The sequence below is a fragment of the Camelus dromedarius genome, chromosome 9 (assembly GCF_036321535.1).
Source record: "Camelus dromedarius isolate mCamDro1 chromosome 9, mCamDro1.pat, whole genome shotgun sequence".
Lineage (NCBI taxonomy): Eukaryota > Metazoa > Chordata > Mammalia > Artiodactyla > Camelidae > Camelus > Camelus dromedarius.
Genome location: NC_087444.1, coordinates 23,958,602 through 23,986,176, shown reverse-complemented (window position 1 = coordinate 23,986,176; position 27,575 = coordinate 23,958,602). Strand labels below are relative to the sequence as shown.

General features: G+C 45.5%; 1 protein-coding gene across 1 annotated transcript in view; it reads left to right on the top strand.

Annotated features, from left to right (window-relative positions):
- Positions 1–19,561, top strand: part of USP10 (ubiquitin specific peptidase 10) — a 66,797-nt gene extending 47,236 nt beyond the window's left edge. Inside the window, exons 5-14 of the mRNA XM_031459180.2 lie at positions 3,605–3,696; positions 4,203–4,312; positions 4,743–4,798; positions 5,029–5,132; positions 7,497–7,596; positions 8,320–8,497; positions 11,009–11,174; positions 13,995–14,139; positions 15,242–15,307; positions 18,545–19,561. Coding sequence (XP_031315040.2) covers positions 3,605–3,696; positions 4,203–4,312; positions 4,743–4,798; positions 5,029–5,132; positions 7,497–7,596; positions 8,320–8,497; positions 11,009–11,174; positions 13,995–14,139; positions 15,242–15,307; positions 18,545–18,732 — 1,205 coding nt within the window. The 3' untranslated portion in view covers positions 18,733–19,561. The remainder of the gene's footprint in view (positions 1–3,604; positions 3,697–4,202; positions 4,313–4,742; positions 4,799–5,028; positions 5,133–7,496; positions 7,597–8,319; positions 8,498–11,008; positions 11,175–13,994; positions 14,140–15,241; positions 15,308–18,544) is intronic.
- The last annotated feature ends 8,014 nt before the right edge of the window (positions 19,562–27,575 follow it).

The following is a 27,575-nucleotide window of genomic DNA, read 5'->3' as shown; positions in this document are numbered from 1 at the left end:
ACAAGGGAAGGAAGGAGGCTGGGAGACTGGTGGAGCCAGTGGGCTGGGCAGTGTCGGACCAGGGATGAAGGAGGCCATAAGTCCTGCAGCCTGGACGGGGGGCTCAGCGGAGCAGCTGACAGTGTGGGTGTTGTCCCTAAGGAGCCCCTCTGCAAGTGATGACTCTCTTTCTCCTAGTAAGAGCTGCCATCTGTTCCTTTCCTGTCTTGTTCCTTAGACAGCCCTCAAGGCGAGGCCAGTTGTTGATCAGGAACCGAGATAGTGAGCAAGACACACCACCACCCCGAGACCCAGGTGTGCACGGCTGCAGGCGTTGGTCAGTCCTGCTTTGAGATCTGGGGTCACTGGACCATGTAACAGGGTGATTCTGTATTTTAGCTGATGAAAGACTTGTCACTGTAGAGAAATATTTTCTAGAATAATAACACAATTGTTAAGAAAAATCTAGACTGCTTAGTTTCTTCTGTATGTTCTCAGTCTGTAAAGACTGATTCATCTGTATTTATTGTACCAGAAGGCTCTCAAAGGATGTTAAAGACTTGAAAAGAAGCTAGTTTAGTACATTCTCTAATAAATGTACTGAGAGCAGAATGTCCTTTTGTTATACATTTATGTTTCAGAGTTTTTGCCTTTTTACTTCTGGACATGTGTGTCTACTTGGAAAGTTTTGTTACTTGCAGTTATTGAACAAACCACTAGGTGATGCTAAGAGACTTGAACTTAATATTACGGAAGACACAGTGAAACTTTTTTTTTTTACCTACCCATTCCTTAAAATAAGCAAACCAAAAGTAGTGGCCAGAAGTGTGCATTGATTCAAGGTAAGGGTTGCTGTAGAAACTTAATGGTTCTGTCCAACCGATACACACTGTTCCCCGGATAAATGTTGGAAAGAAGTCAGTTAATAGTTTTAAATCAGATGTATTCTGTGATTTCACAGGCCTTGAGGGTTTCAGCCTCCAGGTGTGCAGATTGTTCTGGTATGTAGTTCATTTAAGAACATAAAAGAGGAGATGGGTTTTCCAGCTTACAGCAGTTAGTTCTTGATGTTTTTATACATGCTTCCCCTTTGAGAGTGGAGTTGGCCTCGTCATAAATGATTTTAAAAATTTAACAAGATGCAAATTGAGTACTTTGACCAATCTATAATCACATTTTTGAGTCTGTTAAAGCAGGTGACTTGGGAGGGAGGTTTCAGGTCGGTCTTGTGTACATGTCCCTGGTCATTTTCTTCCTGTTTCTCTTCAGTGTGTGTGTTGAGCAGGAATCAATATCATCAGGCCGCCTCCCCTGTCCCCTCCACCCCTGCCCTACCTCGGGAGCCTTTGCCTCTAGTGCTGTTATCACTTGTTTCCCTTCGAAACCCTGGTGGTTCTGCCCTTCCATAGCTCCTTCCGTCCTGCGATTCTCTGAACCCCTGAGCAGCCCCTTCCTGGCTCGCTCCTTAGCTGGGCCTCTGGCCAGAGGAGCCTGCATGAGCACTCTCCACTCTGCATCCCTCCTTGAGGCTCTTGAACCTGCTTCTGCCACCACCACTTGTCCTCAGCATGTCACTGGGACATTGGGTTCTACTTCTGACCCTTTGCTGTCAGAATGTACAATTCAGGCCCTGAGCTGCAGGGTCCTGTGTCCACATGTGAGTAGAGACATGTCACTTGCTGGCCTGTGATGTCAGTGTACTCTTTATTGGTGTCACATGAGTGCCTCTTATCTGAAACTGTAAAAATGAATTCATCCTCTCGTCACTGCACAGAACAAAAAAGAACCCACCTACCTGTCGCATTTCTCCTCTGGGTGGAAGACATCAGCACCCCAGCTGGAGACATTCTTCTGGTGCCGTTTGCCGTCACAGACCCCTGGCCATGCCATGTTTCTCCAGTCCTTGGGTTGGGTGGAGTATTCCTCCACGGACCCCCCCTTTAGCTTAGTCTGCCCTATGTCATCCCTTCCTCACTGGTCTGCAGGCTCTCCTGCAGCAGGGACACCGCCTCGGTCACCTCTGTGCCTGCAGGACCTGGTGCCAGGCAGGACTTAGCAAGTGGCAGTGTGTCATTTATCTGAGGTGCTCGTGCTGGGAAGACAGGTGGCTTTGAGTTTCACGATTGTGTAAGAAATAATTGTTTTTAGACATAAAAAGACCATGTATGGCAGATTCACAGATGTCAAGCTGGAGTGTTGATTGGGGACTGATGCTTATTTGAAAACTCAGATTTTTTGGTAGAGTAATTATGTTGAATAATCACCATTCTTTGGCATGCATTGGGAAGTATGGGCTTTTGTGAAAAATGGCTGAAAGACAAATGTAAAAATCTGTTGTAAGTAGAAGATCTTTAGCTTGTGGGGAAAATTAGCATCTGAAACCTTAGAGTAAAAGGGTTTTGAAGTGGAGCCCGTTACCTGTTGAAAGATTTCATTGCGTTCTCTTGAGTCTGTAATGCGGCATTTTATAATAAATGGGGAAGTTATTCTTACGCTTCCTCAATTAGAAGAAAGCATTTACCGTTACAGGAGAGAGGGAGGTGTGTGTGTTGACATTAGAATCTTGCAAATTAATTTCTTCAGTGCTTAAGTCTGGGGCCACCTGTCAGTTCCAGCTGTGTTTTTAGAGAAGAGAAGTTTCTTTGGTTTAAGTGATGCCTTGGATGAATGCTAATACCTACCACGTGTGCTCCCTGGTATACAGGTTTAAACATTAAGGGAGGCAGTGTAGTGTGGTCACAGATCATGGATTTCAGTTGCTGCCTGTGTTGCCTGGCTCCTGCGTGATCATAGGCGAGCTAGTTAACTGTGAGCCTCAATTTCCTCTTGGTGGAAAGGGGGTGGTGGTGGTTCTCCTGGATTACTGAGGAGGAAGTGCGGCACTTGTCAAGTGTAGAAGGTGTCCATAAATAATGTAGCTATCTCTGTTACACAATTCATAAGGGACATTGGGAGACCTCTTGTTTTAAAGCATTTCTGGGTTGGGGGGATGTTTAAAGGACTTAATTATTTAAAGCATTAAAACATTGATTGTATAAAAATGGCATTCACAGTTATCTTAAGACTCTGAACAATGTCAAAAGATGAATCTGAGGATAGTGAAGCTTGTTTCTAAATGGAATCAGGGGTTCTAGTGTACACACAGTCCCTAAATGGGACTTCTGATGAGAAATATAATTTAGTGTTAGTAGGAGACAACTGTTTCTAGAAGGAGGGTTGCCACTCGCTGAACAGCCCCTGAGCACCTGCTGTCGTGTGCTGGGCACTCAGACGTGAACGAGATGGGTCCTGCACGTCCACATCTTTGTAGCTGGTCTTTTTAATCTGTTTCCTAATACTGTTGTGTTGTTTTTTTAAGCCTTCTCTGTTTCTTTTTAAAACGATTCTTGTGCTCCCTAGTTATATTACCACAGGAAGGTAAATAAATGTTGGTGTTTGGGGGGAAATATTTTTTAAAATTTCAGTCGTTAAATAATTACATGATGTTGAACAGAACAAAGTTTTTGCACAGGATGCCTTCTGTTTGGATGTGTGCTTCACTGATGGGGTTCACGCTCCCAGAGTGGAGCCAGAGAGTTGTCCACCAGACGCTGTTAACGTCTTCCCTGTGCTTCTTCCCTCGCAGAGTTACTGGAGAACGTGACCCTGATACACAAGCCAGTGTCACTGCAACCCCGTGGGCTGATCAATAAAGGAAACTGGTGCTACATTAATGCTGTATCCTTCTCAGATGCTGCCCCAAGTCTGGCTTTCTACAGCTTTCTCTTCCTGGGCACATTCCACTTAGTTCAGCTTCTGTGGGCATCTGCTCCACATTGTGAATCCAAAACCTTGGTTCCTTACTGCGTATAAACGGGGTTATTCCTGACCGAAAAAATGGAGGTGATTTGTTGACCTGTGTGACTGACAGAATCAGAATCAGGCAAGTTTTATTCTCATTAAAATGGTCCCGAATAATAGGGCAGAGTGACCCCTTACAACTGGAAATCTTGTATTAATTGATTATCTTGGTTGAATCAGGTTCTTGTATATAAATTTCTTGGCTATCACAAGGCAAGTTATCCCTGAGATTATTTGGTTTATTCCCTTTTTGTGTTTGCATATCTAAGTCGTTCAGTGTTCTTGATTTATTTAGTTTTGTGTGCTCACGTGTTTGGCGTTCCTTTCAACAACTTGGAGTGCCTGTTTCATTTCCTTTACGCTTCCTTACTGCTGTCACTTAGACACTGCAGGCATTGGTTGCTTGCCCTCCGATGTATCACCTGATGAAGTTCATTCCTCTGTATTCAAAAGTGCAAAGGCCTTGTACATCCACACCCATGATAGATAGCTTGTAAGTAAGGTGCTAAAACTGTGGGAAGGGGTGGGCTTCTTCCCCTCTGGTAATTAGATTCAAATAGCTTAGTGAAGCTCTTGATTCTGTTTTTGCAAATGAGTCCTTTAATTCTATTTTTTAAAGAATTTACTGTTCATGATTTTGTATGGAAGTTAACCAGAAATGGAATTGGAGCATTGTTTTATCTGTATTCTTTAGAGTCAGTTGAATAAATTTTTAGTGTTTACCAGTTTATATCACTTAAAATATACCCAAAACTTCTATCGAAAAGATTTAAGAACTCACCAGCTGTTGTAGTATTGGTTATCTGATGTTTGCTATCTTCACACTAGTTAATAATGTTCTACTTAGCCATCAAGGCTTTTCAGTAAAAGTATGTCTTTCTGTAGAAATGTGCTACTTAACATTTTTTCCCCTCCATGTTTAGTGTTCGGCTAATGAATGAGTTTACTAATATGCCAGTACCTCCAAAACCCAGACAAGGTGAGTAAAAACGAGATCTTCTGATTCCATTTCATATTGGAAGTTATCAAGTTAGATGGCTGACTTTGATCAGTCTTGCTGGAAAGAAAATGTCTTTTTACATAGAGGTTGCTATGGCAGTGTTATTCTTGACATGGGTTGTGGTGGGCGGGGTTTTGATGATTCTGCTTTTCATCATTTTTTTAAGACTTCATTTAGTTATGAAAATTTGTGTCCTGTTTCCGTTGCAGCTCTCGGGGATAAAATCGTGAGGGATATCCGCCCTGGAGCTGCCTTTGAACCCACATATATTTATAGACTCCTGACAGTTATCAAGTCGAGCCTGTCTGAAAAGGTTTGGGACTGCCGTCACGTAGCCAGTGTGAAGTTTGTGCCTTAACTGTTGCTTATTCAGTGCTTGCCCTCTGCTTGAAGTGCGGTGATTAAGTGGGTGTTCACTGGATCTGGGCTTGTTCTGGAGGTTGCTGGGATGAATTAAAGAGTAGGATGAAAGCCATCGCAGTCAGGGACAACTGTCATTTTCTGTGCACCGACTGCTGCTGTAAGTTCGTGCCATACATTAATGTATTTAACCCTGTGAATAAACTGTGATTATTGTCTGCATGTTACATTTGAGAAAAGTGAAGTCATTGTCCAGGGTCTTAGCTAATAAATGGCAGAGCCTGGCAGCCTAGTCAGCTCTTTACCCAGTGCACGGGCTGCCTTTCAGGATGGCAGGGTGGTGGGCTGGGGACGGTGGTGGGCTGGGGACAGTGGCGGCCCTCAGGAGAGCTGCCATCTGTCACGCTCATGTGCTGTGGTGGCTTATCCTGCACCGGGGTCCTTTATACTCTTACCTACGTTTTCACCACTACACTTGGCTACTGAGGGCATGGGGCCAGGGGCCAAGGAGGTCCTGTGAAGGGCCCTGACAGCCATTGAGAGTAAAGCAGAGGCTCCTTTTGCACAGTTAACTGGAGAGTTTTTTTTATTCTGAACAGAGTTTGTGATGAGTCAGTACAGGTCATTGAAACGATGCTTAGGGAAATTATTTAGGAAAATAGTCAAGAAAATTCAGTTAAACAAAGTAGTGTTGTTTGAAGAAAGGTGAATGCCAAGGGCAGTGCAGTACCTGATCCCACCAGGGAGGCTCTTCAGGAGTTAAGCTCAGAATTTACGTTTCGCAGGTAATGGGAAATAATACTCCGTCAGGGGAGTTCAAGCTATAACCTAAGGAAACAGACAAGGCAAGTACCAGGATGGATGTGTGTACAGCTGCTTTAGAAGCCCGTGGAGGGCCACCCAGCTCAGGCGGAGCCGAGGTGCAGCTCAGGGGACTTCCTGTGGTTGAGCAGCACTGAAATCCTGTGTCTTTCAGTTGTATTACTATTGTCTGGATTGGGGTTTGCAAATCCACCCTCAGCTTTGGTGACTTGCTCGAAGGTCTCAGAGGACTCAGAAGCAGTTATCAGTTCTGATTCAGTACAGCACAGGGACACAAAGCGGAGTCAGCACAGAGTAGAGACTTGGGCTGCGTCTGAGGAAACCTCGAGACTCCTCTCCAGGTGCGGCCACACGGGACTCACTTTACTCCTCCCGCACCAGACTGAATGCACGTGTGAAATGTGGTCTACCAGGGACGCTCCTTAGAGACTCAGAGTCCAAGGGTTTTATTTGGGACTGGTCACATAGGCACCCTCTATCTTACACAAGCCCAAATTCCAGACTCCTAGCGGGAAAGCCAGTGCTCAGCATAAACAATTTAGGCACACTCCCTTCTCAGTTCTTGGAATGGTGTGAACCCTCCTGAAATCCAAGTTCCCAGATGCCAGCCAAGGACCAACCTGGCAAGCAGGCCGTTCCCAGCACTGTTAACTGTTTTCTGCGTCTTGGGTGGTGCCAGCTTCTGCCCTTTCCCACATATACACAGAGCACCTCACACCAAAGAACGGCTGTCCATATCCACAGTTCCATTTGGAGCAAACAAATCTACTCAGAGACCACAAGCAGAAGAATGTGCAGTTCTTTGGAACACACGTTATGCTCCAAAGAATGAAATATGAACTGAACATGATAAATTATATGATTAAACTTAACCAATGTAAGATTGTAGGACTATTATGTGACTATATTGTGTGATTCATCTACGAATGATTATACTACTATGTGTATAAAACAGGCAGCTAACTCTAAATCAGTATTTTTTCACATATGATTTGTGTCCTGTTCCCTGTGGTTGCCCATCCTCAAAAAAACAGAAGGAGACATGCAGGGCTGCTAATTGTACAACTTACAGTGTGAACGACATCCCCTGGGGTTGTGCAGTGAGGTGGCCTAGACATCTAGTTCTTGTCTTTCTGCTTCGTTTAAACAAAAAAGCAGCTTACTTGAAACTTTTAAAAAATTATAATGGTAATGTATGTTTATTGTAGAAAATTTCGAAAATACAGGAAAGTGTAATTTTAAAAATCCCTGTTAGCTCTGTTACTTAGAGATAAGTGTTTAGTCTCTCTAGCCACCCTCCTCCACCCCAGTCCTCCCTCCTCTGCCCATCTCAGCTGTCCAAAGAAAAATTCATGTGATTTTTGGGAAACACCATATGTTACATCTTATTGAAAATTTAAGAGAAGGCACAGTTTGAATATGCAGATAATATATTCCGTGCAGGCCTTGGATAGTAATCGATTAAAGTTAATCTGATCATATTTGACCTTTGCAGGGTCGACAGGAAGATGCTGAGGAGTACTTAGGCTTCATTTTAAATGGACTTCACGAGGAAATGTTGAACCTAAAGAAACTTCTCTCACCAAATAATGAAAGTAGGTTACTGTGTACTTGCTGCAAAATTGTGTGAGAACATTTTCTGAAGAGTTATTTTAAAATAAATGTTACATATACACTCATATATTAAGTTGCCTTTTCCCCAACAGTCACTTGCCCTTCAGAAATCACTTATTTGCTCACTAAGATAACTAGTTACTTTTACACTGCTGTTGTTACCATTGAGAATATTACTTTTGGGTATTTAAAAATTTGTCCAGAACCTCTGCTTTTTTCCCTTCAGTCTTTAATTAGGAAAATAATTAAACATACAGAAAAGCTGAAAGAATAGTTTGATGAATACTTGTATAACCTCTGGATTCTGCAGTTGTTACCACATTGTCCTTATTTATCCCCTCCCCCCCCCACAACATTTTCCCCCAGATGATTCAAAACTAGGTTGCAGAGGACAGTTCACCCTTAAATGGTAAATCATGCGTCTCCTGAGTTAAGGGTAACTCTCCTACTTGACCAGAGTCCCTTAGCAAATCAGGGATCCTGACTGCAGTTACACAGTGTTACCTGCCCCCTGGCCAACTTGAGTCCTCCCATGGTCACGCTCGCAGGGACCCAGTACAGTCCACGTAGTGCCTTTGTCCTCAGTGTAGAGCACACCATGATTTCATTTTTAAAGCTCCAGTTGACGTATCTGCATAGGTGGTTTATTTTTATTTTTTGCTCTTCTTATAAATAGTAGTCTAAGCAGACTGTCTACTTTTCAGAACTTACTGTTTCCAATGGACCCAAAAGCCACTCGGTGAATGAAGAAGAGCAGGAAGAACCAGGCGAAGGAAGTGAGGACGAATGGGAGCAAGTGGGCCCCAGAAATAAGACTTCGGTCACTCGCCAGGCGGACTTTGTTCAGACCCCGATCACTGGCATTTTTGGTGGACACATCAGGTTTTATGCTTTTCTGGAATAATTTAGCATTTGCCTTTCTCAGGATTTTGCCATCTTGCTGGAGGGGGTGGAGTGTGAGATTTGTCCTGAGAAATTTTGGACTTGATGGTTTACCTTTACTCTGTGCCTGCTCTTTCTTAGACTTGCTGATGCTCCTTCCAGGTCATGTTCCTGCAGAGAGCATTGTCCCCTGGCGTGCCTGCCACAGTGGGCTCCTCCATGCCCCCACCCTCCATCTGTCTGGCTGCTCACAGGCAGCTGGGGAGGGCAGGACAGGTTAATTGAAATGCACCTTTTGTTAGGAAAAGAAATTTGTGTATCTGATTGGAGGAGTTCTAGGCGCTGGACCCAAGTGAGCTAGGAAGTTAAGGGAATGAGGAGGGAGATATTTTTACATAAAGGACACTTGACTGCCTGGCGCACCTGGGCAGCACCTCTGCCCCAGTTCCCTTAAACCAGCTGCTTTTGGCTCACCCATGAAAACCTTCTAGAAGATTTTTATTTATTTACATTAGAAACATTCACTACCACCATGATGTGGAACTCAGTAGAACTTGCTCCAGCTCCAGTGGGGTTTACTCATCCAGAGTCTGGGAGGACCTCATTACAGCATTTCTTCTAAAAGCCTCAGAGCATAGCCTACTAGAGTGGTTTTTTTGTTTTTGTATTTTTAAAGTGAAACTCTTAGCCTTTCATTGTCCCAAATGCTATGTATTTTAAAGATGTAACGCCCTCATGAAGGCACTGAAAGTTAATCTCTCTGCTCTAAAACAGCTTAGACTTAGTGCCTTTCAACAGGCTAGTAAAAACCTCAGAAAATCTGCCGACCGTCTCACCAGCTGGTCGGCGATGTTTGTGGGACTGGGCTAGAAGCCAGTCCTGCCGGCACATGACCTGGAACAGTCCTCTCTGTGCTCTGACTCCGCAGTCCCTTTCTGGTCTGGAGCGTCTGGTCAGGTGTGCTCTGGGGGACACCTAGCCCCACCACTGCCATTGTAACTTGTTTTTGCCAGATACATTTCCTCGGGATGGGCTCTTTAGGGAGAGGGTTCCAGGGGTCCAGGTTGTGAACCGTGGTGAGAGGAGGCTGTCTGTGCCCTTGGCTGTTCATTAGACCAGCAGCCTGCTGCTTGCATCTCGGGGTGCTCACTGAGGGTGGGGGAGGAAGGAAGGCACCCCCAGTGGGTGTGACAAGAGCTCCATGTTTGTATGCAGGTGCAGCATTAGAATTGCAAGGCCACCAGTGGTCACCATACTCAAAGATCCCAAATTTTAGAATAACCAGTGGGAAAACCCAGAATCCACTTCAGAGAAATTTCTAGCTTGCCCCAAATGTCTCTGCTGCGGCCCTATAGCCTCACCCTCTGTGGGCACTTTGTATTGAAATTGGTTCCTGTCTGTTTTTGAAAAGCAGTAAAGCAAAGATAAGGAACTACTTCCTATAATTTAGGGACTTCTTTTCTGTGTATAGTGGTCACCATTAAGCATGATTCTTTATTAAGACCAGCTGAAAGGTTTTTCTCCTAAAATTCACCTATTTCCAGTGGGCTTTCAGTTTCTCCAGAAAGACCAACAGCACTTTCTCTACCTTTTCCATCCTTTTGATTAAATCCAGGCCCTTTGAGATGAAAGGTCCATCTCTTCATTTCTTCGCCAACTTTAATCACTGCTTTGGAACAGAGGGAATGGCCCTCACTCAGTCTTCCTTTTCAGAAGTGGCCTGGAAGTGCTCCCCATCCTGTGTGTCAAGAAAGCAGCGAGTGAGGGTGAAACCCTGGCGGGAAAACTGCTCCCTTATTCTTCACGGCAGCCGCCTTGTCGGGTCTGAATACCTGTCCACCCCCTTTACCCCGTGTGTAAACTAGTTTGCGCAGACTGCAAAAACAGAATCTGGCACGTCTCCTTGCTGAGGCTAAATGAGAGATGGGCTGAACACACATTTTTACTCAGTAAAACTTAGGAAAAGAAAAATGAAATGAAAAACCAGCTAAGAAAACAAGGCTGAGCTGGCAGCCTCTTTGACGGTGGTGGCTGCCTGCCCGTGGCGCACACCCTGCTCCCCTTCTTCTGTAAGTCGTTCTCATAGGGGGAAAATGCCATCAGAAGTACTCTTTACTTTGGGGTTTCTTTCCTTTTATTAGAACAGGCTGTGATACTTTGAGAAAATGAAAAGTGTCTTGTTTTTGATGCTGTGGCAAGATCATCACCTTTAGTAACTGGTGCATTAAATAAAGTGTGGAGGTGAAGGCGTTTGGCAGATGAAAAAGGCCTTCTTCCAGAGCTCTTAAGCAGGAAAATTACCAACTGGTGGATTGAGTTGCTAGAAATACGTTCAAGGTGGTATTGAGCAGAATTACTTTTAAATTCCATGTACTTTGGCTGTCCTGTCCTTGCTGGTCTCTGACAGTGATCCTGAATGCTCCTTCTTGCAGTGCTGGGTCCTCTTGTCCTGCTGGATGACCTTCCGGAGAGGGACGGCAGCTGTTAGATGTGGTGTGTTTCTGTCCTCAGGTCTGTGGTTTACCAGCAGAGTTCAAAAGAGTCCGCCACCCTGCAGCCGTTCTTCACATTGCAGTTGGATATCCAGTCCGACAAGATCCGCACAGTCCAGGACGCGTTGGAGAGCCTGGTGGCGAGAGAGTCTGTCCAAGGTTACACCACAAAAACCAAACAAGAGGTGTGTTCACAGTTGGTCTTGAGCCTCTCTCCTGAGACACTCTGCTGTGAGGGAGGGAGCACAGGATCAGGAATGAAGAGAGTGGGTTTGTGCTCTGCCTCTTAAATTGGTTGCTTAACTTTTTTGGACTGAAAGCTTCCACATTTTTAGAATGAAATGATTTTTAAAATGAAATGGTAGAAACAGATGATCCTCCGAGCCTCCTTTGGCTCTAAGTCATGTAACGTGGTTGTGATCTTTTGGATTCTTTATCCTGGGCTGCATTTCGTTTTCTGGCAAATCTAGTCATGGCCCCACACAATCTACCTCTAACAGGCCCAGTAGCTGATTTACGTTCCTGATATAACAGAGGACAGTTTCATGAGATTAGTTAGGATATAAAAGATACTCTAAACATGTCTGGTTTGCATTTGGTTGTAGATCTTCAGGGACACTGAGAAATAGAAGGTAATTGTTTTGGTGGCTATTATTCTTTGATTTGATTTGAAAAAGGTTAACTCTTTGAGTCTTCCTGTCTTCAGGCGCCAAGAGGAAGTATACCTGCCAGCTCCGTCAGGAGAGACAGACGATACTCTGCACCCTGAGAGCTCATTAGTTGCTGGCTGTCCAGATGTGCCAGTCTGTGCCCGTTTCCTCTGCTGCAGTAGAGAGTATCTTCTCTGTTCTGTACCTTAGATTGTGGCAGTGAATTCATAAAGTGTGTCAGGGAGGTGGATGCAGGCTAGTTAGGACAGTGCTTTGACGGTTGGGAGTATTCCTTTGAAGCTTGATTTACATGGTCGTGTGTAGTGGCCACACGGTGAGCCAGAGCCCAGCACAGAAACCTGGCCCTTGCCTTGCAGCTCCTGCTGCACGTGAGGAAGAGCAAAGGCTGGGCACGGAGACCTTCAGCTCTCCTGGGCGCTCCTACTTTGGATCGGTCAGGCCAGCCTCTTGGGGGATCTGTAGAAGTTATGCCTAATCCTCCACCAGGCTTTCTGATTGCTTCTTGTGGGCACTTTTGTTCAGACAGTGAGAGTAGCGGGAGCTGGAGCAGAGTCTTGGCAGGTGTCTTAGAGAAAAAGCTGAGTCTGGTGGTGGGACCTGTTGGAAGAGAAGGGATAGGAGGTACCTACTCTTGGAGCTCAGTTAGCGTGGCCAGATTATGTACGAGGCTGTGGGGACTGGGCACTGGGGCAGCTGTCATTCCAGTGGTGGCGCTGCTGTCCTGTGGCTCTGCTGCTCTTCTGGCACCTCCCTTGGAGCTGGCTTCCTGAGTCCGTGGCCACTGGTCCTGGGGGAGGCGGTCAGCCTTTCCCTGGGCTACCAGGAAGGCCTCTGGTGACATGTCTGTCTCCCTCTTTGGCTCTTGCTGCAGTTAAACTGCCTTTTGGGGATGGGCAGGGTGGGGCATGTGCTGATGGAGGTGGTGGTTGTGGTTGTTGGCCAGTGGTCAGAGAGTGGTGAGGAAAAGGTGGTTTATTCTAGATAGCAGGAAGAATTCAAGAAAGAGGTGGCATTTTGGTCGAACCTTGAAGATGGCAGAGAAGGATGCTGACTTGTTCTAGCTTCATGACTGCTGTAGTGTCAGGAACACTAGGAAGGCAGGGGTTTGAGGAAGGAGAATTTTGGACATCTTGTACAGCTGTCTGTGAAGCGCAAGTCACATGTTTTCTGGAATGTGATTTTTTTTTAAATTTACTTTTTAAAGTACCAAATTTAATTTTACTGTATTTTTAGGTCAAATTTTTTTTTCCTATGGGAACACATGAAGATCCACGGGAAATTTGATTATACAAAACAGTAGCTGTATAAAAAAGGTCTGGATTTTTTTGGGTGATTAGAAAGTGTGCCTTGATACATCTGGAAACCCAGAACACATAGTTAAGAATTTCAGATAAGCCACTTAGCAGAGTCACAGGTTGCTAGCCCCGAGAAACCGTCTAGGGGTGCTGTAGTCAGACTCTCATTTCACAGGTGAGAAAGCTGGAGTCTTTTCATCACCATTGCTGATTTAATGTGGAGCTGTAGTCACACTTTTTATTCACTCGCAAATTATTGTTGGGTGTGAGGCACTGGACTACAGAGTCTTGATGGGAAGACAGGTGTAGAAGGGTCTATAAACTTAATAAACCCCAGCAGTGGTAACCACTAGGCTTGCTTCCACGCCTGGCACCCCTCAGACACCTTCAACCAAATATGTATAAAGTCCTCTGAAAGCTTTCTGGGTATTTTTTTAAATATGCCACTGTGTTTTGAGTTGTCACTTTTAACATATATTTCTACAGAAAGTATTTTTCATATAAATACAGGAAGCACCAATAGTTTATAAGTACAGAGAACAGTAAATAAAAGAGTTAAGTATTGTTTGTGAAGATGCATTTTAATAAAAAGCATTCGTTAGACCTGTGAGAGTACTTAAGAGGCATTTTCAGTTGATAAAACCAAAACTTACAGAACTAATGGTTAGACTAAACAGCTTTAGGGTTGTTTAAAGCATCTAATTCAAGAAACACTTTGGCCTTAGTTTTATCAATACTGTGAGAGTTATTAAAAATAAGCAATTCAAGGTATTACTAAGTTAGCTTTTTAATTTTTATGCCAGTGGAACAAAGGTTCTTAACTTGGCCCAGGGACCTAAGGGATCCTCTGCAGTGGTGTTTAAAGGGATATGTGCGTTTTTTTTTTTTAAAGAAAAATGTCTGTAGCTCTCAAAAGACCCTGTGACTTGGGAAGGTTTCTGAAGCGCTGCCCCGGAACTTAGAGCCTTTGAGTGGGCAGTGGCCATGGAGCCTGCTGCCTGGGGTGAGACGCTCTTGTCTTGGGTGCTTTGTGTCTCAGGTTGAGATCAGTCGAAGAGTGACTCTGGAGAAACTCCCTCCTGTTCTTGTCCTGCATCTGAAACGATTTGTTTATGAGAAGACGGGTGGATGCCAGAAGCTTATCAAAAACATTGAGTATCCTGTGGACTTGGAAATTAGTAAAGGTAATGAATATTTAAAGTACAAGCTTTTATAGTGACAGTACTCTGGAAATCAGTGAGCCCTTGATGCTTCAGCATTTCTGTGTAATGTCAAGATTCAGGAAATTCCCTATCGTGACTTTGTTTTGTTTTGTTTTAAATTTCATGACTTTTAATAGGCTTTATCTTAAAATTCTCATTAAAATGGACTTTTAAAAATAAAGGCAAAAAAGAATAAACCATGTGAACTTATTACTAGGTGAGAAAAATGTTATAAAAAATAGAAATTTTATAGATGAATAACTTACCTTATACTAAGTATTAACAGCTGTGTGGACCAGCTGAGAATCTTGTTCTGGATTGTTCTGTTTTGCATGGATGTCCAAAAGTATGGAGCAAAAACTGAGCCCAGCAGGTGTCCTACATCTTCCCGCACCCCTAGGTTAACCATCTGGGTGGATTTACGTGTATGATTTTTTAGACTGGTCTTATTAGCTTGTCTTTATTTGTTACATGTATTTTTATGTCAGCTGCCACCTCAGATGCTTTCTAGAGAGAGAAATGACCTAAGTGAGGATGCTGGGTGCGGTGGGATAGCCTGGATCATGGAGTGGACTAGAGCTCCTCCGGGATTCACCTGGCACCTCTGCAAAGAGGAAACCCACCTGCATCAAGGGTGAAGGATGTCCCAGTCACCCCGGCTGCATGACTGGCAGCCTAGTCTTTGCAGAAACGATCTTACTGTTAATAGAAGTGTTGTGGTCTGACTCACATATAGAACATTTTAAATCTTAGGCTTTCCAAGGCTGCTTTGTTTTGTTTTGTTTTGTTGTTTTCAAGTGGGCAGCTTTCTCCTGTTTTTTTAGAACATCTGCTTGTAAAGAGTTTCTAGCAGGAGCTGAAGAGGCTCAGGGTATTGCTCCTGTCCCTCTGATTGGGTGGGTTGCTGGTGACATGCACTGCTATAGTGCACACTTGGATTTCGCTGGGGCTCAGTTTTTATGCAGAAAAAGGGATGGAATTCTGTTGGGTCACTCTGGTCCCCTGGATGGATTACCGTTTGTTTCTGTGAGGCCCTTCTGTAAGTGCTTTTATAGATTGAAGCTATTGATATTTTGTTTTTCAGAACTGCTTTCTCCAGGTGTTAAAAATAAGAATTTTAAATGCCACAGAACCTATAGGCTATTTGCAGGTAAGTAAATTTGTGTAACATTACTTCCCTATTAAAGCAATGATAAAAAGGGTTTATACTCAGGCACAATTTTGCTATGATACTGCTTAACATAGAGAATAGATTTTTGGTATCTCTGTGGTCTTTGTAAGTCAGGAAATCATTTGAAAATGTGTGTTTTACCTAAAATTTGATGTGTTTGGAATTTGACAATATGCTCTTAGCTGTAAGCTCAGCTCAACCTAAGACCTCGTTAGCAGGATTCTTTGTCTTTGAGTCAGAGGAGTGAGGTTGGCAGGCTGGCACTTTGACAGTGTGAACCTTCCCAGCTGCAGTCGTGGTGCCTATGGGGTGACAGTGCCGCGGAGTGGCCCCAGCGAGGCCAGACTGGCATCCACCTTGTCCTCCCTGTGTGGTGCCGCTAGGTATACATGAGATGGTGGCCCAGCATGGGGGCTCCTCAGTCCCAGAACTGGGGGCCCTGAGACCTCCTGTCTCCTGGCTGGGCTCCTTTGGGAACCAGCTTGTCTCCTGCGCCTTCTCTCCTTCCTCCAGCCTCTTTCTCTTTTACAGCTTGAGTCTGTTACGCTTTTTGAACAAAGCTTTGTATGTCTTTTAAGAGTTGGTGTTTGCAACAATTGTGTTTGCTTTTCTGGCTGTTTTTATTAGAATTTTCTAGCTTCTCTATCACCTCTGGTGTTGCCTCCAGTGAGCCTGTTTGTAATTTTAAATGACACTGTTCTTCATTGACCTTCACACATTTGTTGAACTTTTTTACTGGATACTTTTTATGTAGTATCTCCTCTGTTCCTTCATCTGTCCTGAGAGGTAAGTGGAGGTATCCACATTGTATAAAAGAATAAACTGACACTCATAGGGGAGCATTCACCCTTAAGTGGTAGAGCAGGGCTGCATATTCCTGCCCTTGGCCCACTGCTGAGGTTTTAGGATAGTGGACTGCGTGGGCACTGTCAATGGATGAATTCGGTGCCACATTAGAGTTTGGGTCCAGCCAGCTCTTTCTTCCCACCAGTACTCTTCCTGCAACTTTCTCTTCTCCCTGAGGTGGCTGATCACAGCCTCGTCCCAACCTGCTGGGACCTGATGGGCACCGCATTGTCAGGATGTGTCCAGCCTCCCCTGGACCCACCTTGGGCTGGAAGCTCTGAGGCCTCGGCTGATGCCCAGGCTCTGCAGCCTGCAGCCTGCCTCTGAGACCAGATGGGTCCCAGTGTCCAGCTAGGGATTTGGCACTGAGGTCCCGGGGGATAAAGTATTTCTTTGGGTCTCCCTGCAGCTCTCCTCCCTTGGGGCCTCGCCGGGGAAGGTGATGTTAGGGGCAAAGTTTAGGAAGTCCTTGTCTCCTGGTCCAAGGGCCCTGGTGTGAGTGTGCACTCCCCTGCCTGCACCCCCAGTCCTCACCGAGAGTCTTCTCATCTGAGAAATAAGGTCACTGGATTGGTTGCAATTTTCTGTAAAATGTGAGTAAAGAGGTACTTTTAAAAAGTGATTCTGATTATGGGGCAAAGAAAACACGTGTGAGCTTTTTGAAAACTCTGGTTCTCAATTCTATGCCTGTGACAGGAGCTTGGACATGTCACCATGTTAGTTACTTGAGAAACCTGAATACGTGTGGAGAGCTCTTCTCCTGAATGTTTAGAGTGAAGCATCTTGTAGGAAACACACATCAGTTAAACCCACAGGTCCCTTAAATACTACTGACCTGGTCACTTAGAAAACCCTCTCATCCATGTCAGTTAGGTCTTGAAAGTGAAGATCCAGGGCAGAAGCCCCCAGCTGGATTTGAGGTCAGAGGGACACGCTGGTGTCAGGGCCCCTGTTGCCCTGTGGCAGCTTCTCCATCGTCGTGGCCTGCAGCACGAGTTGAAGCCATGACCTTGTGTTGTTCCCATTGCCGGTTTCTCACCTAATGGCCCTACAGTCTTGTTGTCCCTGTGTGACTTGTCCTGTTTGTTATTGGTGGGTGGGCCACAGTATCCGCTGAACCCCAGCACACAGGCCTCTTTGTGCAGAGCCTGGGTCTGTCCAGAGACTGAGGCCACCGTTGTCACTCCCTCACCCGCCCAGGTCACTGGCTCAGAGTGAGTCTGACCTTCCTCAGAGTGCTGGCTGTGGCCAGAGCACAGTGATGTTGAGGCGTGTTCATGGTTGAAATTTAGGCTGTCCCTCTCCAGGTGACCGTCCTTCATGCCACTCCCGGTAGTGCACGGTTCACCACAGCCGCACTGCCGTCCTCCGCCCCAGAGTCTCCCTAGAGACCGTTTCCGTCTCACAGGCGCACGTCTGCTGCTGGCAGGGCCGCCCCCGGCCCCTCGTCTTCATAGAGGGGGAAGGTGGTGTGTCTTTCAACAGTTACGTTTGTTTTAGGCCTTTGACTCGGGCTTCTTGTGTAGGGTACAGGATTTTTTTAAAAAGTAAATAACAAGTGGTATTTTTTTCTCTTAAAACATGGTTGTAGAAAACATGGAAGTTTTTTTTTAAAGGAAAAAATCGTAATGACTAGTGCCATGTCTGCAGTCACTCCACTGCTGCCCACTTGGCCCAGCAAAGCGCCCCGGCGTCCCTCCTGGGGCGGGCTGTCCTCATCATAGGTGACAGTCCACGGAAATCCTAGGATTCTTGTTTTTTCATGTAATGTAAGCGTATTCCTACACCACCACACTCAATCTAATCTATGAAAAATTCATCTTATTGTAATGTAATGCACTAATCATTCCTTCTAGTGGGTATTTAGGCTTTTCCATTTTTTCACTTTGTCCAAGATTCAGACCCTATCTTGAGAACAGTCTAGAAGTGGAATTGGCTCAATCAGGGCCTGTTGTTTGGGGTCTGACTGTGTGTTCTCAGAGGTCGATTGGTTTGCACTGCTGATCGTTGGAAGTAGGGGTGGGTGGTGCATCTCCTGTGTTGTGCTTAAACTTTAAGAAGTAAAGTCGTTGATAACCCCTGCCTAAAGGGCTGACGGATGGGACCATCTTATTTAACTGTCAATTCTTTCATTGTTTGTGAGGATTGAGCATTTTAAATGTTACTAAGATGTATATGTATAACTTTCTATTGTAAATTGTTTCAGGGTTTGCGTTTAAATAACATCACTTTGTAATTCCATTTCTCTGTCCCGCCTCCTTTGGTGTGGGCGGTTTGCAAGAAAGTGGGATCTGTGGTGGGAGCTGTGAGCGCTGCTGGGCTGCCTGCCGCAGCACTCCCCTGACCGGGCACCCGTCGGCTCTTTTGCAGTGGTCTACCACCACGGCAGCAGTGCAACGGGCGGGCACTACACCACAGACGTCTTCCAGATCGGTCTGAATGGCTGGCTGCGCATCGACGACCAGGCGGTCAAGGTGATCAGCCAGTACCAGGTGGTGAAGCCCGCTGCTGAGCGCACAGCCTACCTCCTGTATTACCGCCGAGTGGACCTGTTGTAATGCCGTGCTGTGTGTGCCCAACGCCCGCCTGTGGAGCACCCACTCTTACGACTTCCTTCCTCTCTTTAGTGGCTCTTTAAAGAGAAACTCTCCCTTTTGTAAAAATTGGCTAGAATGAAAGGAGACGCCTTGGGGTTTGTGCACAAGATACTTTATGTTGACTTCTGACTTCCAAATCAAAATCATTTGGTTGAAACAGACTGTCGCTTGATTTAAGAAAATACACAAAAAAAATATTTCTGAAATAATGCCGATTCCTGATTAAGGAGAACTTGCATTGATTCCCAGTCTAATTGCATAGTAGAATAAATCCTGCACCAGCAACAATACTTGTAAATTTGTGAAAATGAATTTTATCTTTCCTTAAAAAATGAATTTTTTAATCCATCACACTTTCCTTCCCCACCCTTTAGTTTTTGATAAGTGATAAAAATGAGCCAGTTACCAGAGAAGAAATAGTTCTTAAGAAAAATAAACACAAGAAATAAGTTGCTGGTTCCTAACAGGAAAAATACATTTTAATAATTGTGCGATGAGAGCTGCTTGCGTACACGTTGCAGATCAAATATTTGGAGTTAAGAGGTTAGTCACGTAGATGGGTGATTGTAACTTTATTGCCATTAAAAGATTCAAATTACATTCATGCTTCTGTGTACACGTAATGAAAAATGGGCAAAATAATGAAGATTGATTATTTCCTTAAGTCTGCTCTGTTTAATTCTGCTGTCTGCTCTTCTACAGTGCCGCGTCTCTAACTGTACACAGTTTAGTGATATCTAGGAGTATAAAGTTGTCGCCCATCAATAAAAATCACAAAGTTGGTTTAAAACTGTGTGCTGTGTTTCTTTGACAGCGAACGCTTTTTCCAGTAACCAGAATCCAAGTGAGTACGAGAGGGCTGCTGGATTTCACATACGCCCCTGGACCAAAGCTGAACCAAGACTCAGGTTCTTCTTGTTTAGTATTTCCAAAGTTATCAACTGTCGTGATTTGGATAAGTGGATTTTTTTTTTTTTAATTTTCAAATAGCAGAAAAGAGGAGGTAAGCTCGCTCTCCTTTGTTTTGTCCCCAGCACTCCTCAGTGTCACAGAAGTGGTAGGTACAGTTCATGGCTGAGCATCTCAGCTGCACCTCCAGATGCCACCCTCAGGTTTGGCAAGGAAGCCCTTTCAAGATGGAAGAAGCGGAGAGGAGAGACCTCATCCACATGGTCAGGCCCTCCTGGTGGCCCTTGTGCCCTCCCAGAAGGGCCCGTGCAGACGGTTCAAGTAGTGCGCGGAGATTCTGCTCAGAGAAGCGGCTTTACACTGCCCAGCGGTTCTCTCACCATCTGCTGTTCTGATCATAGTCATGCGCCACTCCAGGTGCAGAGCTGTCTTAAAGCTACAGTCCGAACGTTGCCCGCTTAGCCCACTTGCCTAGGTGTAACCCTGCTCTGATTTGCTTAGCTACTTACAAGTTATAATTATCTTCTCGTTAAAATATTGTATGATTCTTATGGAACGTGTGGAGTTTGGAAGCCAAATTCTCTCTGGGGGAAGCAGCCCACGCTAGCAGTAGCCAGCCACAGATGAATAGAGGCCTGATCCAAAGCAGTGCATTGAGTTCTGGGTTGTGATACTGTGAGCCGGGTCATGTCCGTTCCAGACAAATGGCTTATCTGTCCTGAGTGTCCAGCTACTGACATTGAGTAAAGTTGTTAGTGTCCCGATGAGTCAGATTGCACCCTTTCCAGAACGAGGCCTCTGATTGGGAAACGCCGTTCACAGGAATCCAGAACAAGAGACCGGACAGTGCAGTTGTTGGTACACCAGCCTACTTCCAAGTCTTAAAGCACATCCTACGGATTTAGAAGAGAAACATCTCCCTCGAATGTCACTCCAGGGTTTCTCCATAATCTTTAAATTGCTAAGTTATATATTTTGTCAAGCCCAAACTATGTTGGAAATGACTAAGATATTGAAAAACTTCCTTTGAAAGGTCTCAAGTCTCTCGAAAGTGCTTAGAGATGAATTAAGTCCAATCCAGTGTCGTGGTCACCGTGTAAAGTGGGGAGGTAATGTATTCACTTTTGAAGTTGCTGTCCCCTAGGGTACATCAGTGTTTTGGATTGAGCCATCTGATAGCCAGCAAAGAGTGTGTGTGTGTGTTTGAAAGATGAAGGCTAGCTTTGTTTGAAAAAGCATTCACAACTCATACCACCTAACAGCTCCGATCATATTTTTGACAGAGGTACAGCCTCACAGTTCTCTTTTGTTTAAGTGGGATCAGTGGCCCTTCCTGCAGATGAAGAGCAGAACTCAGAAAGGGACAGAATGTGTAGCAAAGAGCTGCCAGTCTGGAATTCACAATGACCTGCATCTGGTCTCTGGAGTGACTGACTGGCTCTTGCATAGAGAATCCGATCTTTGTACAAATACAGCAATTTCTAGGGCCTGTCCGTGCCCTTGGGATTTTGAACTCAACGTTTTATATTTTGTGCTACAATGTTTAGTATTCTTACAAATGTCATGGACTACTTCCTTGGTTTTAGGTCATTACAATTTGGCCCATTAACAAGGTGTTGGGGATACAAATTTCGTGATTTTCCTTCAGTAGCATTTAACGTATCTTAAAGGTGACTTTTAAACCACTGTGAATGCTAGGCTGTTGTTAGATGTATGTTACAGGGAGACTTTTCTTCAATATGTGGAATATGGCTAACGAGACTTGGAAGTTCTCTTACAAAAATAATGTAATCAGGTTTATTGATTTATCGGTATGATTTACCCAAAGCCAAGATGTGCATGTGCCACTTTCAGAAGGAAAGAATGAAAAATGGCTGTGTTTTCATTGTCCTTTTTGTACAGCCTCACTTAGCTGCCCAGAGGCTCAGAGCAGCTGTCCTCCTTTCATTTCTCGGTGTAGTCGATCACGTCATCATGGTCTCGCTCATGGGTCCCACGAATAGTAACTTTGTAATCAGCAAACGTATCATTTTAGGTCTTTTCCGTAGTGGAAATTTCTGGTTCTTGCTCTCATAGGCTGCTTGAACTTCACCCGGCCAACTAGTTAGAAAGCTAAGATGGCAAAGTCACTTGCTCTGAATTTACCAAGTACACCCGTGAGTTTAATACCATGCAGCTAACCAGCTAACTTGGAGGAGTCGATGTCATCCCAGTGTGGTTACATCAATCTAATGGTTTATTAAGCTCCGTCCATCAGGTGAGATGAAGACTTTGCTATCACTTCTCCTCTCAAGAAGGAAAGATACCTGTTGACTGGCCCCAGTGAGGACAGTGCCCATCACATCCATTTCCTGAGGGTCAAGGGTCTTAGGAAACATTCGACAAAATCTTAGTATTTTAAAAATAGACCATGTATTAACAGCCTGTTCTACGTGTATGTAATGTGTTTTTTCTTTAAAATCAATCACAGCAAATTGCCAAGCAGGCATGCTTTTTCCTCACCAAACGTTTTCTCTGGCTTCCTAGTTGGACTGACTATTCCCATCTCATCTATACCTTTTGAAGAGAATTGTTTTTGCTTAAAAAACGAGATTCGCTTCGTAGCTTGGCTTCAAACCAGTGAACATATGCGTGGGCCCTTTTCCCATCTTTCACTCTCTTTTCTTACCCCCACCCCCACAAGAAAGTCTATTGTCTTGATTAGTGACTTTGGGTTCCTTTAAGGGGATTTAAATTTTGAATTTGTCGGTAGTGGTTCCCTTTTTTTTCACAGACGTGGCCAGGCCTAGCAGTGTACACTGGTCATAATCAAGGATAACTTATGCTAAGCGCTGACTTCCTGAACACAGTGGCATTTTGTCAAGTGGTCTTCCCTTGGAAACAGCTGGCAAGTAAGCTTTTAAGTCAGTGGGGATTTGTTTTTTGTTCTCATTAAGGGAAATGTCCCTGATCTTGGCTGCTGTGCTTTTTAGGAAGTATTTTGTTTTGACTCGAGGACTTCACATCAAGAAGTACCATCCAAGATGTTTTCGTTTTTTTGAACTGCATTTAAGTGCCTGCTCTTTGTCTTACTGACCATTCGTTGGGAAGGTACTTGTTGGTTTTCTAACAAGTAAATATCAATGGACCTCTGTTTATCCTGTGATATCAAACCAATCAGACGTGTGTGTGCATTTGAAGAGTTCCCAGATCCCTTCTTGAGGATCTACCTGTGTTCCTGTGCATGTTTGGGAACTGGATGAACATCAACCCTGAGTTTTTGTTTTGTTCTTTTAGAAAATTGCAGTTGGATTTTTGTTTTTCAGACATCTTACCCGACGCAGAGTATTTCTGGTTTCAACCGCTGGGCCATCTGCATGGCAGTGAAGTGTTTAGGGCTGCCCCGGGGTTCGAGGGTGGGGTCTGCCAAACCTGACCTTATGCCCCACCTGTCCTTCAAAGAAAGTACGTCTCACATATTTCCTGAGTGTTACGGGATTCTTTCCATGATTTAAGAAAAAACTGTCCCAGGGGGATGGTATAGCTCAGTGGTAGAGTATGTGCTTAGCATGCACAGGGTCCTGGGTTCAGTCCCCAGTACCTCAAAGAAAAAACTCTGGGTTTTTTTGTCTGTTTGTTTGTTTTAAAAGAAGATTGAGAGCCTCTTGTGTGAGCATGGATTTCCTTCCGGATTTGGGAATTGGTCCTCATACATCCCCTGTTGTCAGCAGTGGGCTGGACTCTGATACCTGTAGGGCCAGATTTGCTTTCTGCTTATTTTATCACTTGCAGCTGAAAGCCGTGTACTCCTGTGCTCTGCAGAGCAGCAGTCGGTGCCTCTTGACTTCCCAGCAAATACCCACCCTTCACATACATCCAAGGCCAGCGATGGCGTCCCGTGGGGTAATGCGGTGACACGACACTTGTTGTTTTCATAAAGGTGTCAGTTAACTTTGCAGTGAGTAACATCTGCTGTCTAGGAAGGTTTCTCCTGTTTCTTGTGTCTTCAAACGCTCCCTGCTGCACCGGGGCCACCCCTCTCAGTGCGCGAAGGCTCCAGTGGAGCTCTCCGTCAGTTAGGCTTGTGACCTGGAGCAGATCTGTGGGTGACGGGCCAGGAACTCACAGCAGCATCTCTGTGGTCCCCCTTGGGGCCCTCCTGATTGCTGTCCTCACTCCCCAGCACCTCCCTTCAACTTCCCTGCCTCCCCTCCCTTCTCCCAATGGCCTCTCTCCTTTGGCATATTTTCCTGAGATGCTTCAGAGCTCTTTACAGGTGCCTGGCCCTCCAACAAGCCCAGGAGTACTTTCTGTCTACACTGGGCAGCTGGGGGATTGGCACCGGCCTCAGAGTATGCTCGGAGCCCCTGTGCGGGCTGTGTGCAGGCGCCCACCCACTTCATCCCCACGTTCTGCCCTGCTTGCTGAGTTCAGCCCTGCACTTGAGAGCAAGCTAGAATGGTGGACAGAGACCAGTGATGCAGCAGAGAAACAGGGAAATCTGGATGAACCCCCCGTGCTGGTAGCATTAAAACAACAAAGCAGTGAATTGAAAGCACCCAGCCTGTGCTCCAAACTCGCCCTGTACTCACCAGCCTGTGACCTGGCGGAGGTGGCCAGTGTTGGAAATGGCTGGGGGTGGCACTGCCACGTGGAATCAGGGACAGGGTTAGGCACAGTGATGGCTGTGATCTGTTAGCACAGCCTGGGGGCTCTGTGAGTCCTGGACACGCAACCCTTCTGATGTCATCATAGGCCATGCTTGCTTTCTGAGAACTCCCTTTTGAATTTCCATCTTTTACCTGCCTCAACCTTTGGCTCTGCTTGCTTGTCCCCTCATTTGAGTTCTGCTGTCGTGTCGGTTCTAGATGCTTTTGTTGAACCCATGCAGCTGGGCACTGTCTCCCGCCTGGTTGTGGCCCACCGGAGTAGGGAGACATTTGCTGTGAGCTGAGTTTCCTCTAAAAAATAGGGTATCTGTGTGGTGAGCAGCCTGTCACCCACTGCCCCCGGGAATCTATCCCGAATCGCTTGGTACATAAGCTCCTTCCTCCCCGTCTTTTATTCAGGTGCACGCCACCGGCTGGCTGCACACCCACACTCTGGACTTTTCTGTTACTATTCTTTACAGCTCTGATGGTACTTTTTAAGAAAATAAAATTCATCAGTGTGCAGAAAAAATAAACCAGAGACCAAGATTTGCATCCAACCTAAGATTTGTTTTCAATGAAGTAAAAATGTAAAACTTCAGCTCACCCACATTTGCAACTAAGAAGAAAGCATGCCCTTCATTCAGTAAAGATAGCAAACTTGAGACCTGCTTTAATTCTGCATCAAGACCAGTTCAGGATACAGAATGGGTGAGGCTGTGGGAAGTAAAGGAGATGTGGGGGGAGGAAGGAGACCAGGAGCGATGCAGGCCCAGGGGAGCTCGTGGGTCCAGCCAGTCCTCCCGTCATTGGAATCAGTTTCCTTAACAGTAGCTCCCTGACTGGTAACGCCAGTCATCATTTCTCTTCTGGAAACAAGTTTACTCCAGAATCCTGTTGATCTCGTTGTCTTCGGTATAGTTTGCATTCTAGAAATTCCTTTGGGACATTTGGAGGGGTTGGTCTGCTTGGTCTGTTGGCTGCTCACGGTGGTGGGTTGTCTGTCTTCTCGGGCATTTGGTTGAGTCCGTGGTGCTTGAAGCTGCATTGTGAAGCCCACATTTACCCTGATTTCTGAGTCCTTCTCTCCTGAAACCAAATTTATTTCAGTGTTTTGGTCTTGTTAGTCCTAATGGCAACAGTGTGTAATATGAATCAAAGGGAAAATAATATTCACCACAAAAAAATTAGAATAAGTGGGCGGATGGCTGTTCCAGCTCTCGGGCCAAAGCCTCACTAATTCTTCTGGAGCAGCAGCCACAGTGGGATATCCTTGCAGGGCCTGGCCCGAGCATCCCTCTGCCCGTCCTTGCCCTGGGCTGGACGAGTGACCTCACAGCTCCCGGCGTGAGTAGAGTCAGCAGTCGGGCTCTGGGAACTGACCTCCTGGCCCACTGAGCAGGTGACCCACTGGGTCTTTGAACACCCCCAGTGCTGGCACTGTGAGCGGGTTTGCGGCTGGTGGAGCAGGAAAGGGTGGACCAGGCCCTGCCCCCCTTTCACGGAAATGACGAGCAATAAAACGGGGCGGGGGAAGGGGGATCGTAAACCCTAGACGCTTGTGCCTTGCTTGCCAGTCGGCAGTGGTTTGGAAAATATTGTGAAAGACAACCAAGCGGCTACCATGAGTCTGCACATTCATATGGTTTGTGTTTGACTTGGAACACCCGAAACCAAACCCTTTAATTTTCACTTGAGTATAAGTGGTGCATTGACTGAAATGTCCTGTCCTACTTAAGTGGAGGCAGTGGCGAGGAGGGTGATGTAACACCAGAGGGGTTTGGAGGTGTGATTTACACACAGCCAAGTGGTCCCATCAAGATGGACAGCTCAGTGGGATTTTGCATGTTTACACCCTCCCAGCCCCCCAGGGCCCCTGAGCTCCCTCCCTGTTGCTGCCCCCACCTTTGAGAGTAACCAGTACCTGATGTCTGTTCAACATCCCTCTCTCACCCTCGGCACCATGGACATCTGGTGCTGAGAATTGTGTGTGGGTGGCAGTCCTGTGCGTTGTAGGATGTTTGCATCATCCTGGCATCACGTGCTGGATACCAGCTGCACTCCCCCTCCACTGGTGACAGCCAGACACATCAGCATACACTGCTGAATTTCCCCTGGGGGCTCAAACCTCTGCAGAGAGAAAGTTTGACTGGTGAGGACTTGATAGGAACAGCGTATGCAATGTGTACTTCTCTCACCCTGCATCCCTGCAGTGGTTGGTCCCATCGCAGGGTTAACACAATCCCTGTGTGTTGAAATTTGTAGTGGGTGGATTTAAACTCTCAGAATTATATACAGAGTGTGCCAGCTTTACTCACAGTGTTTCCCCTGGTAAATGATTCTCAAAATGAAAAACTCTCATAGTCTAGAACACAGAAAACCCTTTCCTTCCTGTTTACCATTGATGTAAGACTCACCTGATAATCAGATGCCAGGCTAGACAGGTGACATTGAGTCTGGGCACAATATCTTCCTAATCCTTGGCAAAATCCTAGGAGGTGGGCTACACTAGTCCCGTTTATAAATGAAACAAGCTTAGCTGGTAGTTGTTTGCAAAGTTTCCACGTGTTATACCTCATGGAGTAAGTCACGTCCTTCCACTCAGTTTTCACAGCCTCTGACATGGGCAGAAGCTGGTATCCATTTTCTGGAGGACATTTGCATGAGTGACAGGTGCAGCCATGCAGGAATCCAGCTTTCTGGTCCCCAGTCCCGAGCTTTAGCAGAGGGGCTGACAGCTGGTTAATCACATCTCTTTCTATCCTCTCACCCGTGCATTTGCCACCTTGAATACCAATTCCCCAAATCCAGGGCAAAACAAAAACAAAAGACAAAACCCAAAAAACTGAAAGCAAGTACCTTCCTTTAAGCATCACTGGTGCTTGTCTCTGTAAGTCCCCCCCCCCCACCCCAGTCTATTTATGTGTTCCAGTTTTTCTACACTGGGCATTTTTTACTTTCTAAATTTAGAAACGTTGTTTATGTCTGAGTGTCATCAGCCCAGGTAGCTGCTGGAGCCCCCACTCCTATTCCCACCCCCAGCTTCTCAAAGACCAAGGCTCCCAGGTTCTCTAAGTTCCAAAGTTCGGCCGTGTTGCAACCCTAGACGTTTATCTCGATTTCAGTCATTGGGGAAACACATCTGACAAATCTGTATCCACTTAAAATTCAAGCACTGGTTTGAGAATTAACGTGAAATCCAGTGTGTTCACTAAATTAAATGCAAGCAACTAATTCTACGTTTAAATAAATACAGAGCCTGTGCTA